This window comes from Chiloscyllium plagiosum, unplaced genomic scaffold (assembly GCF_037043375.1).
Source record: "Chiloscyllium plagiosum isolate Xiang-an unplaced genomic scaffold, Cpla_swu_hap1 HiC_scaffold_6, whole genome shotgun sequence".
NCBI classification, from domain to species: Eukaryota; Metazoa; Chordata; class Chondrichthyes; order Orectolobiformes; family Hemiscylliidae; genus Chiloscyllium; species Chiloscyllium plagiosum.
In genome coordinates this window covers 62,917,407-62,932,459 of record NW_028270144.1, presented here as the reverse complement: position 1 = coordinate 62,932,459, position 15,053 = coordinate 62,917,407, and the positions used below count along the sequence as shown (strand labels likewise).

The 15,053-nt window shown below is 44.1% G+C and overlaps 1 protein-coding gene across 1 annotated transcript in view; it reads right to left on the bottom strand.

Moving 5' to 3' along the window:
* Positions 1-15,053, bottom strand: part of LOC122550600 (NADP-dependent malic enzyme, mitochondrial-like) — a 54,312-nt gene that overhangs the window by 25,407 nt on the left and 13,852 nt on the right. Inside the window, exons 2-3 of the mRNA XM_087988036.1 lie at positions 4,223-4,320; positions 3,462-3,575 (exon numbers count right to left, since the gene is read on the bottom strand). Of these exons, the coding sequence (XP_087844162.1) occupies positions 3,462-3,575; positions 4,223-4,320 (212 nt within the window). The remainder of the gene's footprint in view (positions 1-3,461; positions 3,576-4,222; positions 4,321-15,053) is intronic.

Here is a 15,053-nt window from a genome sequence, read left to right as displayed (position 1 = left end):
TATCTTCCCTTAGATATATTCTAGTTGTGGTATAACTAGTATCTTGTATGGTTTTCGCAATACTTCCCTTTTTGTTTTACTCCATTCCCTGAAGTAAAGGTGAACATTCCACCTGCCTTCCCAATCACCTGCTCAACTTACATGTTCATTTTCTTTGTGATTTAAGCACAGGCCCCCAATCCCTTTGTGCTGCAACTTTTTGCAATTCTTCATTTAAATGATACGCAACTTCTCTATTCTTCCTGCAAAAGTGCAAAGCCTCACATTATTTTCCATCTGCCAAGTTTTTGCTCACTCAATAAACTCATCTTTAGCCCACTGCAGATTCTCTGCATAGTCCTTACCACTTGCCTTACCATTTAATTTTGTGTTCTCTTAGCTATTGTGTATTCACTTTTGTCAATATATTTTGTAAATAATTGTGGCCTCCAGCATTGATCCTTGTAGCACTCTACTAGTTACAGGTTTCCATCCTGAAAATGTTCCCTTATACCAAATCCCTGTCTTCTATTTGTTAAGCCAATTCTCTATCCACGCTTATATAATACCCCCAACACTATGGACATTCGTCTGTTTAGGTAGACTAATGTGTAGTATTTCAAGAAACACTTTTTGGAAATCCAAATGCATTACATTCAGCAATTCCTCTTTATCTATCCTGCTTGCTATCACCTCAAAAGAATTCCTCAAGCGTGATTTCTCCTTTGTGAAAACATGTTGACTCTGTTTGAATACAATGCGTATTTCTGAATGTTCCCAACCTGCTTACTTGTGTGGCTGGTGATCTTTGTAAACCAGAGTATATAAGGCTGGAAATTCAGCTCAGGGCCAAACAGAATATCTAGGCTGCAAATGCAAACATTATGGTTTAGATTGTGGTAATAGTTTGGTTTTTCCAACAATTAATAGGAAGTCATGCTGCATCCAAGACTGGATGTTAAGTTGCAATTCAACAACACAAATGCAGTGGAAAGTTCAAGGAGGATGTTGTGGTGGAGCAGGGTGCCATCAAGATACATGTTTAAGGCAACAATATGCCTACAGATGCATTTCTTAAGGAAAACAATATGAATAAAGAGAAGAGACAGTAAAGGATAGATACCTAGGATATGAACTGGGAAAAAGACGATGTTGCAGGGGGTGGTCAGGCCACATCTGGGTTAGTAAAAATGAAAATAAGCAAGCACAGTGTCATTGAGTGGGACAATAGAGAAGCATTTGAGGAGTGAGATTAGAGAGGAAAAACATAATTAGAGAGCAAAGCGACATAAAATTTATTTCTTTAATTACGATTTGATTTATTTTAATGAAATGCAAGTTGAATTTAGGAAGGAATAAACTGCTTTGAAGATAAACCACAGGTTGACAGTGAGAGGATCTCTGACCTTTCTGTATTCACCCTTTGTGAGAGCATATGTGTAAGTGCAGTAAAAGTAAAAAGAGGATTATGGCATTGAGGTAGTGATAGGTCAGAAGGAATTATAGGGGAGGGCATGAAAAGCAGAAAGGTGTAGCAGTCTTGTGGATGTAATGGAAATAAATGGGACAGCAGGAGTGAGAGGGGTGGGGAACCAATTTGCTGATTGTTCCAATGTTCTGAAACCCCAACCTAAACAGTCTGTAGTAACTAGCGATTCTGTTCCTTGCCACCCCACATCATTCCAACCACTACATGGGAAGAAACCAAACAGTACTTCCTAGCTGAAAAGGAAAGAAAATGAAGAAAGAAGAGTTAAAAGAGTAGTAACTGATAAGAGAAAGAGAGCAGACAGAAACAGAAGATGAGAGATAGATAGGATGAGGTAATATTCTGGATCAGTGGTGCTGGAAGAGCACAGCAATTCAGGCAGCATCCGAGGACAGGCAAAATCGACGTTTCGGGCAAAAGCCCTTCATCAGGAATAAAGGCAGAGAGCCTGAAGCGTGGAGAGATAAGCTAGAGGAGAGTGGGGGTGGGGATAGAGTAGCATAGAGTACAATAGGTCAGTGGGGGAGGAGATGAAGGTGATAGGTCAGGGAGGAGAGGGTGGAGTGGATAGGTGGAAAAGGAGCTGGGCAGGTCAGACAAGTCCGGTCAAGTCAAGGGGACAGTGTTGAACTGGAGGTTAGAAACTAGGATGAAGTGGGGGAAGGGGAAATGAGGAAGCTATTGAAGTCCACATTGATGCCCTGGGGTTGAAGTGTTCCGAGGCGGAAGATGAGGCGTTCTTCTTCCATGCGTCTGGTGGTGAGGGAGCGGCAGTGGAGGAGGCCCAGCACCTCCATATCCTCGGCAGAGTGGGAGGGAGAGTTGAAATGTTGGGCCACGGGGCGGTTTGGTTGATTGGTGCGGGTGTCTCAGAGATGTTCCCTAAAGCGCTCTGCTAGGAGGCGCCCAGTCTCCCTGATGTAAAGGAGACCGCATCGGGAGCAACGGATACAATAAATGATATTAGGGGATGTGCTGGTAAAACTTTGATGGATGTGGAAGGCTCCTTTAGGGCCTTGGATGGAGGTGAGGGAAGTGGTGTGGGCACAGGTTTTACAGTTCCTGCGGTGGCAGGGGAAAGCGCCAGGATGGGAGGGTGGGTCGTAGGGGGGCGTGGACCTGACCTGAAGGAACGGTCTTTGCGGAAGGCGGAGAGGGGTGGGGAGGGAAATATATCCCTGGTGGTAGGGTCTGTTTGGAGGTGGCGGAAATGTGCCCTCACCACCAGACGCATGGAAGAAGAACGCCTCATCTTCCGCCTCGGAACACTTCAACCCCAGGGCATCAATGTGGACTTCAATAGCTTCCTCATTTCCCCTTCCCCCACTTCATCCTAGTTTCTAACCTCCAGTTCAACACTGTCCCCTTGACTTGACCGGACTTGTCTGACCTGCCCAGCTCCTTTTCCACCTATCCACTCCACCCTCTCCTCCCTGACCTATCACCTTCATCTCCTCCCCCACTGACCTATTGTATTCTATGCTACTCTATCCCCACCCCCACCCTCCTCTAGCTTATCTCTCCACGCTTCAGGCTCTCTGCCTTTATTCCTGATGAAGGGCTTTTGCCCGAAACGTCGATTCTGCCTGTCCTCGGATGCTGCCTGAATTGCTGTGCTCTTCCAGCACCACTGATCCAGAATCTGGTTTCCAGCATTTGCAGTCATTGTTTTTACCTTGAGGTAATATTCTCCAATACATTGTTTGGCAATGCCACAGGCAACTGGTAAGTTTCTGAAAACACTTAGATATCTTACATTTACTGGCAAAATAATTTCATGTTTTCACCTAAAGTTCAACAAACTTAGTTTTTGAGGACTACATGTCGGACACTCCGATTGGTCAAACCATCCAGTTCTGGAAGTAGATGCAATTTTGATTGGTCAAATATGTTGCTATTCTTACTGTATAAATTTGCTCACCCTGAAATGCAAAAAATACTTCAACTTCATAGAAATAGACGACTAAGGTTTCAATAATATAAAATCATCTACCTTTGTAATAAGGCCCTTGGAGTCCACCATCCAAATCTTTTTTACAGCTTCTTCTTTCGATATTCCAGCTTTCTCCATAGCTATCACGAGGAGATGTGCAATTCCCATGGCAGCCTGTGATACATTAATAAAGGCATAGCTATATAGTTAAGAGTTACCAAATTAGTAGAACTATTTTAAAGTTAAAAACAACACACTCAAAGGACAACCCAAAAGTGGGACTACTTCACAAAAAGAGATCACTAACTGAAAGTAACAACTTGCACGAATATTACATTGCTGCACACAGTCAAATGAGGTACCTTTAACGCTGCGGTACAGATAACAGAACTTTGTGTGTCAGCAAACGGTTTGCAAGATGTTAAAATTAATTTGAATATCAAAATCAACCATAATTATTACTAAAAACAAATTTGCAAACTAAGCTATGTCCGGTACAGGATCAAGTTCCAATTATGCTCATGTGAATAAATTCCAAGAGTGACACAAAACTATGACAAAATTCATTATACCTATTTTTACAATACAGAGTGCACACTGAGTGCACATTACCCATCAGGTAAACTGGTGAGATTGCGAGTCCAAGTCAGAATGTCAATAGAAATTTTCAAAAATATTTGAAATATACTTAATATTTAACTATTTAAAAATACTTCAGAATAGACGTTAAAACCATACTGCTTTCATTGACAGATGAAGGGTTTCACAGTTCATTGGCATGAAATATGCAACAGTGAAAAAAGACAGAGAAGCAATGTTACCTCCCCAGCTCCTTGAAAGACAAACTTATGATCATTAAGTTTGTCCTTGGTGATTCGCAATGCAGCAAGTATACCAGCAACAGCCACAGATGCTGTTCCTATGAACAAAATGGGATACCATTAGAGATCAACTCTGAAACAGATTAGTAAAAGAAAACTTCAGATCCTATACAGCTTGCAATAAATATACAAATATTCTTTAAATACTAATTCAGTTTTAATCAGTTATCGGTTAAGGAAGATCTATGAGCATCATAGATGATCCTAGAAAGATGGTCAGGACTACAATTGCCCAGAGTGACCATTATAACCATGCCAAGGTTCTTACCTTATTTGCCAGTCATACTTACTTCTCTGTAGTATCATGATTGGCATGTTTTGATAATAATTCTTGCTTGCTATTTTATAAAAGTTACTTGTTTTAAATTGGATGATAAATACATGAAAATAGCACATGAAGAACTTGTGCAGTATGGGTGCATATATTGAGACTGATTGTAAACTACAATTAAAAATTTTTCATTAATAATCAAATATAGATTGTAACGTGTATATTTGGGTTCCCTTATAAAACTTAATGTTTCTTCTATCAATATCAGATAGATTCTACTTTATATAATATGACAGTTTGAGTAAATAAATGGGTGCTTCTCTGGTTGGAAATCAGTGGTGAGCAGTGTGCCGCAGGGGTCAGTGTTGGGCCCACAATTGTTCATGATACAGAGGCACAATCTTTTATCTGAAATGTTTGGGACCAGCTGATTTTTGGAATTCAGAAATTTTCGAATTTCAGAATAAGTGACAGTTTGATGGTGAAATTTTTTAAAATCTTACCAAACAGCAGATGCACTGAGTAAAACAGGCCCTGAAACAGAATTGAGACCTTCCAGAGCTGGGGAGAAAAAGTGAGGACTGCACATGCTGGAGATCAGAGCTGAAAATGTGTTGCTGGAAAAGCGCAGCAGGTCAGGCAGCATCCAGGGAACAAGAGAATCGACGTTTCGGGCATAAGCCCTTCTTCAGGAATGAAGAAAGTTTGTCCAGCAGGCTAAGATAAAAGGTAGGGAGGAGGGACTTGGGGGAGGGGCGTCAGAAACGTGACAGGTGGAAAGAGGTCAAGGTGAGAGTGATAGGTCAGACTGGGGTGGGGCGGAGAGGTCAGGAAGAAGATTGCAGGTTAGGAAGGCGGTGCTGAATTCGATGGATTTGATTGAGACAAGGTGGGGGGAGGGGAAATGAGGAAACTGGTAAAATCAGAGTTCATCCCTTGTGGTTGGAGGGTTCCTAGGCGGAAGATGAGGCGCTCTTCCTCCAACCGTCATGTTGTTGTGGTCTGGCGATGGAGGAGTCCAAAGACCTGCATATCCTTGGTGGAGTGGGAGGGGGAGTGGAACAGTCCATCTTCCGCAACTACACTGGCCACACCCCCCACCTTTTCCTCCGCTACATCGATGACTGTATCGGCGCCGCCTCGTGCTCCCACGAGGAGGTTGAACAATTCATCTAGTTCACCAACACCTTCCACCCCGACCTCAAATTCACCTGGACAGTCTCAGATTCCTCCCTCCCCTTCCTCGACCTTTCTATTTCTATCTCAGACGACCGAATCAACACGGACATCTACTACAAACCGACCGACTCCCACAGCTACCTGGACTACACCTCCTCCCACCCTGCCCCCTGTAAAAACGCCATCCCATTCTCCCAATTCCTTCGACTCCGCCGCATCTGCTCCCAGGAGGACCAGTTCCAAAAACGTACAACCCAGATGGTCACCTTCTTCAAGGACCGCAATTTCCCCCCCGACGTGGTCGACGATGCCCTCCACCGCATCTCTTCCACTTCCCGCTCCTCCGCCCTTGAGCCCCGCCCCTCCAACCGCCACCAGGACAGAACCCCACTGGTCCTCACCTATCACCCCACCAATCTCCATGTACAGCGCATCATCCGCCGTCATTTCCGCCACCTCCAAACGGACCCCACCACCAAGGATATATTTCCCTCCCCTCCCCTATCAGCATTCCGTAAAGACCACTCCCTCCGTGACTCCGTCAGATCCACACCCCCCACCAACCCAACCTCCACTCCCGGCACCTTCCCCTGCAACCGCAGGAGGTGCAAGACTTGCGCCCACACCTCCCCCCTCACCTCCCTCCAGGGCCCCAAAGGAAACTTCCATATCCGCCACAGATTCACCTGCACCTCCACACACATCTATTGCATCCTCTGCACCCGATGTGGCCTCCTCTATATTGGGGAGACAGGCCGGCTACTTGCGGAGCGTTTCAGAGAACACCTGTGGGACACCCGAACCAACCAACCCAACCACCCTGTGGCTCAACACTTCAACTCCCCCTCCCACTCCACCAAGGATATGCAGGTCTTTGGACTCCTCCATCGCCAGAACACAACACGACGGTTGGAGGAAGAGCGCCTCATCTTCCGCCTAGCAACCCTCCAACCACAAGGGATGAACTCGGATTTCACCAGTTTCCTCATTTCCCCTCCCCCCACCTTGTCTCAGTCAAATCCATTGAATTCAGCACCGCCTTCCTAACCTGCAATCTTCTTCCTGACCTCTCCGCCCCCACCCCAGTCTGACCTATCATCCTCACCTTGACCTCTTTCCACCAATCACATTTCCGACGGCCTTCCCCCAAGTCCCTCCTCCCTACCTTTTATCTCTTCCAGAGCTGGGCCATGCCCTCACATCTCAGTGACACGCATCGAGTGGGTGCGGAGTTGGGTTAACTGCTTGCAGGCCAAACAACCTTGTTAATAAAGAAAAATTTTCACGAGAAAACCTTTGGATTTCAGAGCTTTTCAGATTTTGGATAAAGAGTTGTCTACCTGTATACATATATGAATGTTTTGGAAGAGCAGACAGAGTATAACATATCCAAGTTTGCTGATGACACTAAATTGAATGGAAAGGCAAACTGTGCAGGGGATGTGGAGGGCCTGCAGAGAGATTTAGATAAGTTAAGTGTATAGGCAGATGGAGTACAATGTTGGTAAATGTAAGATTATCCACTTTGGAAGTAAAAATAGCATGCAGCATGCTGTTGTGCAAAGGGACTTAGGAGAGCTCGTACATGAATCACTGAAAGTTGATTTGCAGGTGCAACAGGCAATCAGGAAGGCAAATGGAATACTGGCTTTCATTGCTAGAGGGATTGAAGTTAAGAGCAGGGAGGTTCTGCTGCAAATGTACCAGGTGTTGGTGAAGCTGCACCTGGAGTATTGTGTGCAGTTCTTGTCTCCTTACTTGAGGAAGGACATATTGGGTTTGGATGCGGTGCAGAGGAGGTTCACCAGGTTGATTCCAGAGATGAGGGGCTTACCAATGAGGAGAGGTTGTACTCACTGAAATTTAGAAGATTGAGGGGGGATCTTATAGAAACATATAAAATTATGAAAGGGATAGGTAAGATAGAAGCAGGCAAGTTGTTTCCACTAGTGGCTGAGACTAGGACTAAGGGACATGGCTTCAAGATTACGAGGCAGAGATTTAGGATAGATGAGGAGGAACAGCTTCACCCAAGGAGTAGTGAATCTATGGAATTTTCTGCCCAAGGAAGCAGTAGAGGCAGCTTCATTAAATATATTCAAGATACAGTCGGATGGGTTTTGGCATGATACAGGAATTAGGGATTATGGGGATAATGCAGGTAGGAGGAGCTAAGATGTTGGATGGGCTAGCTATGATTTTAATGAATGTTGGAGCAGACTCAATGAGCCAAATGGCCTGTTCCTGCTTCTATTACTATGAAAATATGGCATTTTCTATAGACTTAATAAAAGTAAAATGAAAAATTCTGCTTCCTTATTATAAAAATGCAGATGTCAACCGTCCTTGCTCAAAGTGCCAAACAGTTGCAAAACTAACATTTCAAAAACAGTTCCTACTTCATTCAGTTTAGGATGTTTGAAAGAAATCTCATTTTCCAACGAAAGCAATAATATTGATAATAATGAGTAAGATGTTGTTTTGCAATAATTCATTGAGCCTCCTGAACAAACTGCAATTCACTTAGTTAAAAGTCACAACCATCAGGTTATAGTCCAACAGGTTTAACTGGAAGCACTGGCTTTCAGAGTGCTGCTCCTTCATCAGGTGGTTGTGGAGTACACAATTGTAAGACACAGAATTTATAGCAAAAGTTTACAGTGTGATGTACCTGAAATTATAAATTGAAAAATACCTGGATTGTTTATTAAGTCTCTCATCTGTTAGAATGATCATGTTTGCTTCACTTCTTTCATATGTAAAAGAATTGTTAAAACTTTAACAATTGGTGTCAGCCCAGATAACGCGTTCAAGTGTTTGCCCCATGTGCTGTTGTCTGTGCCATAATGTTTAGACTGATTCTAATCTAAAAAATGAGTTAACAGAGTCTTACATGGATTCATGCAGTTTTTGAGCAAAGTACAATGTAACTCTGCAAGTACAAATTCACCCCACAAATGTGTGTGTGTGTGTTTATAGTGTTATAGTGCAATGGTGGTCACCTGTAGTGTGACATGAACCCAAGGTCCCAGTTGAGGCCCTCCCTATGGGTAAATCAATTCACTTAGGACCAAGCTAAAGACAATATCCGAATTACAGAATCAAGTGATTTGAAGCATTCCCCAGCACAATGTATTAATTTTAGAAGTATAAAAATCTCTAAATACAATAATATGCATTTGATTTTTTAAAAATTCACACTGCAAAAAAATGAGACCAATACAAAATTAATTCAGGAGATTCCACGGTGTTAAAGAGACAAAACGTTCAGCGCGCCTATGGAATTCACGCTGGTTCCCTGTGGAGTAATCCAGTTAGATCCATTCTCCTCCTTCAGCTTCATAACCTTCCAAGTTTATTTATTTCAATTTTCTTTCAAAATTATTCATTTTCTCTGCTTCCATCACCCGCATAGGCAAAAGGATCCTAGGTCATTACCACCTATAACAATTCTTCCTCACATTCTCATTTGCCTCATGCCCAAAATCTCAACTCTGGGTTGAATAGTCCTTGAACCATAAGCAAATGGAAAGAGGCTTTCTTTCTCGATGCTCAGTTGTAATTCATGGGCAGTATGTCAATATACCTTTTAGAGACATGCTCATGAAATCATTACTGTATCAAGGCATATAGCCTGAGTGTATCAAGGTCTCATATGCCATGTTATCCTAAGATTGCTCGAATCATGACATTTCTGGAAGCTACTGCTGGTTTGCGGTAATCTAATGTTTATTTATAATAGTTAGCTATAATAAACAACTATTGGATTCTTCAATATCACAATAATTACATCCCGTTTCTCAATTTACAGGAGATAACATAAGCATTACTGTATCAGGTAAAACACTGCACTGGAAAAAAAACTCACAGCATGGTTTGTAGTGCCACATGGCTGTACATAAAACACTCCAATGTTTTGCTGGAAGATATTTAAAAAGTTAATTAAAGATCAACCAGGCAACTTAGATTTCAGAGTATTTGGATGAATAGCAATACCAGTTTCGGAGAATACATATAGCCGTGCAGATCTACAGATTGGGCAGAGGCCGTCAAGAACATTAGAAATAGAAGCAGGAGTACGCCATCTGGCCCTTTAAGCCTGCTCCGCTATACAACAAGACCATGGTTGACCTTTTTGTGGACTCAGCTCCACTTACCTGTCCTCTCACCATAACCCTTAAATTGTTTCACTGTTCAAAAAATTATCTTAGTTTTAAAAACATTCAATGAGGTAGCCTCGACTACTTCACTGGGCAAGGAATTCCACAGATTCACAATTCTCTGGGTGAAGAAGTTCCTTCACAATTTAGTCCTAAAGCTGCTTCCCCTAAGCTATGTCCTTCATAATTTTGTATGTTTCTATCCCCCCCTCATTCTTCTAAATTCCAAAGAATATGATCACTGTCTACTCAAGCTCTCCTCATAAGCCAACCCCCTCAACTCTGGAATCAACCTAGTGAACCTCTTCTGCACCTCCCCTCTAATGCCAGTACATCCTTTCTCAAATAAGGAGACCAAAACTGCTTGCAGTATTCCAGGCGTGGCCCCACCAGCACCCTTTACAGCTGCAACATAACCTTCCTGCTTTGAAACTCAATCTCTTTAACAAGGAAGGACAAGATTCCATTTACTTTCTTAATTACCTGTTGGACCTTCAGGCCAACTTTCTGTGATTCATGCACAAGGACACCCAGGTCCCCCTGCACAGCAGCAATTCTTTTTTTACCATTCAGATAATGGATCTTTTTACTGCTATTCCTACCAAAATGGAGGAGTTCACATTTCTTAACATTGTGCTCCATCTGCTAGACATTTGCCCAGTCAGCTATGTCAGTCTGCCAAGTTTCACAGTCCTCTGCACACGTGGCTCTACCATTCATCTTAATGTCATTTGCAAACTTTGACATTGTACAAATGGTCTCCAACTCCAAATCATATTTGCAAATTGTGAATAATTGCAGTCTCAACACTTATCCTGGAGACACATCACTAGTAACGGATCGCCAAGCAGAAAAGCATTCATTTATCCCCACTCTTTGCTTCCTGTTAGTTAACTAATCCTCTATTCAAGCTAATATATTATCTGTAATGCCATGCATCTTTATCTTATGCAACAGCCTTTTGTGCAGCATCTTGTCAAATGCCTTTTGGAAATCTAGATAAAACACATCTACTGGGTCCCCATTGTCCACCATGTTCATAATATAGAACATAGAAGAATACAGCGCAGTACAGGCCCTTTGGCCCTCGATGTTGCGCCGATCCAAGCCCACCTAACCTATATTAACCCACTATCCTCCATATACCTATCCAATGCCCGCTTAAATGCCCATAAAGAGGGAGAGTCCACCACTGCTACTGGCAGGGCATTCCATGAACTCACGACTCGCTGAGTGAAGAACCTACCCCTAACTTCAGTCCTATATCTACCCCCCCTTAATTTAAAGGTATGCCCCCTTGTAATACCCGACTCCATACGCAGGAAAAGGTTCACACTGTCAACCCTATCTAACCCCCTAATCATCTTGTACACCTCAATCAAGTCACCCCTAAACCTTCTTTTCTCTAATGAAAACAGCCCCAAGTGCCTCAGCCTTTCCTCATACGATCTTCCTTCCATACCAGGCAACATCCTGGTAAACCTCCTCTGCACCCGTTCCAGTGCCTCCACATCCTTCCTATAGTATGGCGACCAAAACTGCACACAATATTCCAGATGCGGCCGCACCAGAGTCTTATACAACTGCATCATGACCTCAGGACTCCGGAACTCAATTCCTCTACCAATAAAAGCCAGTACGCCATATGCCTTCCTCACCGCACTATTTACCTGGGTGGCAACTTTCAGAGATCTGTGTACATGGACACCAAGATCCCTCTGCTCATCCACACTACCAAGTATCTGACCATTAGCCCAGTACCCCATCTTTTTGTTATTCTTCCCAAAGTGAATCACCTCACACTTAGCTACATTGAATTCCATTTGCCACCTTTCTGCCCAGCTCTGCAGCTTCTCTATATCCTGCTGTAACCTGCCACATCCTTCCTCACTGTCAACAACTCCTCCGACTTTCGTATCATCCGCAAACTTGCTCACCCAACCTTCTAACCCCTCTTCCAGGTCATTTATAAAAATGACAAACAGCAATGGTCCCAAAACAGATCCTTGCGGAACACCGCTAGTGACGGCACTCCATGAAGAAACTTTGCCATCAACTACTACCCTCTGTCTTCTTCCATCCAGCCAATTCCTAATCCAAACCTCCAACTCACCCTCAATGCCATATCTCCGTATTTTCTGCAGTAGCCTACCATGGGGAACCTTATCAAACGCCTTACTAAAATCCATATATACCACATCTACCGCTTTCCCCTCATCAACCTCCTTCGTCACCTTTTCAAAGAATTCAATAAGGTTTGTGAGGCACGACCTGCCCTTCACAAAACCATGCTGACTATCCTTGATCACATTATTCCTATCCAGATGTGCATAAATCCCATCCCTTACAATTCTCTCTAAGACTTTGCCCACAACAGAAGTGAGACTCACCGGCCTATAGTTACTAGGGTTATCCCTACTCCCCTTTTTGAACAAGGGAACCACATTTGCTATCCTCCAGTCTTCTGGCACTACTCCTGTAGACAAAGAGGACATAAAAATCAAGGCCAATGGCTCTGCAATCTCCTCCCTTGCTTCCCAGAGAATCCTAGGATAAATGCCATCAGGCCCAGGGGACTTATCTATTTTGACCTTTTCCAGGATTTCCAACACCTCTTCTCTACATACCTCAAAGCCATCCATTCTACTTATTTGTGACTCAGTATTCACATCGACGACAATGCCCTGTTCCTGAGTAAATACTGAAGAAACGTATTCATTCAGTGTCTCCCCAATCTCTTCCGCCTCCACACGCAACTTCCCACTACTATCCTTGACTGGACCTATTCCTACCCTAGTCATTCTTTTATTCCTAACATACCTATAGAAAGCCTTAGGGTTTTCCCTAATCCTACCGACTAAGGACCTTTCATGTCCCCTCCTTGCTGCTCTTAGTTCTCTCTTCAGGTCCTTCCTGGCTACCCTATAACTCTCAATCGCCCCAATTGAACCTTCACGTCTCATCTTGAGATAGGCCGCCCTCTTCCATTTAACAAGGGATTCCAATTCCTTATTAAACCACGGCTCCCTCGCACGACCCTTTCCTCCCTGCCTGACAGGTACATAATTATCAAGGACACTCAATAGTTGCTCCTTGAACAAGCTCCACATATCATTTACACTCTTGCCTTGGAGTCTACTTTTCCAAGCCACACATCCTAAGTCATGCCTCACCGCATCATAATTTCCCTGACCCCAGCTATAACTCTTGCCCTGTAGTACACACTTATCCCTCTCCATCACGAGAGTAAAAATCACCGAATTATGGTCACTATCCCCAAAGTGCTCACCTACCTCTAATTCTAACACCTGGCCTGGTTCGTTACCCAGAACCAAATCCAGTATGGCCTCACCTCTTGTTGGCCTATCTACATATTGTGTCAGGAAACCCTCCTGCACACATTGGACAAACACTGACCCATCTAACGAACTTGAGCTATAGCTTTCCCAATCAATATCAGGAAAGTTAAAGTCCCCCATAACAACCACCCTATTACTGTCACTCATCTCCTGAATCACCTTCCCTATCCTTTCTTCAATGATTCTAGGACTATTAGGAGGCCTGTAAAAGACTCCTAACAGGGTGAGCTCACCTTTCCTATTCCTAACCTCAGCCCAAACTACCTGAGATGGCAAGTCCTCATCCATTGTCCTTTCTACCACTGTAATACTATCTTTGACAAGCAATGCCACACCTCCCCCTCTTTTACCCCCACCTCTGACCCTACTAAAACATTTAAATCCTGGAACCTGCAACAGCCAATCCTGTCCCTGTTCTACCCATGTCTCCGTAATAGCCACAACATCGAAGTCCCAGGTACCAACCCACGCTGCAAGTTCACCTACCTTATTTCGTATACTTCTTGCATTGAAGTATACACACTTCAAGCCACTTTCCTGTTTACAGGCACCCTCCTTTGAAATTGATGCCATGTTCCTAACCTCCCTACACTCCAGGCCCTGCACCCTGAAGCTACAATCTGGGTTCCCATGCCCCTGCAGAGTTAGTTTAAACCCCCCCCAAGAGCACTAGCAAACCTCCCCCCAAGGATACAGGTGCCCCTCAGGTTCAGGTGTAGACCATCCTGTTTATAGAGGTCCCACCGTCCCCAGAAAGAACCCCAGTTATCCAAAAACCAGAATCCCTCCCTCCTGCACCATCCCTGTAGCCACGCATTTAAGTGTTCTCTTTCCCTATTCCTCGAATCTCTATCACGTGGCACGGGTAACAAACCAGAGACAACAACTCTGTTCGTTCTAACTCTGAGCTTCCAACCTAGCTCCCTGAAAGCCTGTCTAACATCCTTGGCACTCCTCCTACCTATGTCGTTGGTGCCAATATGGACCACGACTTCGGGCTGCTCCCCCTCCCCCTCCAGGACCCGGAAAACACGATCAGAGACATCACGTACCCTTGCACCTGGGAGGCAACATACCAAACGTGAGTCTCTCTCGTTCCCACAAAACCGCCTATCTGTGCCCCGAACTATCGAGTCCCCAATTACTACTGCTCTGCTCTTCTTCACCCTTCCCTTCTGAGTAACGGGGACAGGCTCCGTGCCAGAGACCTGAGCCCCGTTACTTACCCCTGGTAAGTCATCCCCCCCACAAGTATCCAAAACGGTATACTTGTTCTTGAGGGGAACGGCCGCAGGGGGTCCCTGCACTGGCTGCTTCCTCCCAGTCCCCCTCACTGTCACCCATCTATCTGCCATCTTTGGAGTTACTACCTCCCTATAACTCTGATCTATGACCCCCTCTGCCTCCCGAATGATCCGAAGTTCATCCAACCCCAGCTCCAGTTCCCTAACACGGTCTTGGAGGAGCTGGAGATGGGTGCACTTCCTGCAAGTGTAATCGGCAGGGACGTTGATGGCATCCCTCACCTCATACATGTTGCAGGAGGAACATTGTACTGCCAATGTCTTCATAGAATTCCAGTAGATTAGTTAAACATGACCTGCCTCTCATGAACCTATGCTGCGTCTGCTCAATGGGACAACTTCTTTCTAGATGTCTTGCCATTTCTTCCTTCATAACAGATTCAAGCATTTTCCTCAGTATAGAAGTTAAGCTTAACTGGTCTATAATACGTCATCTTTTGTCTATTTCCTTTTTCAAACAACGCCATCACATTTGGTCTTTTCCAATCTGCTGGAACT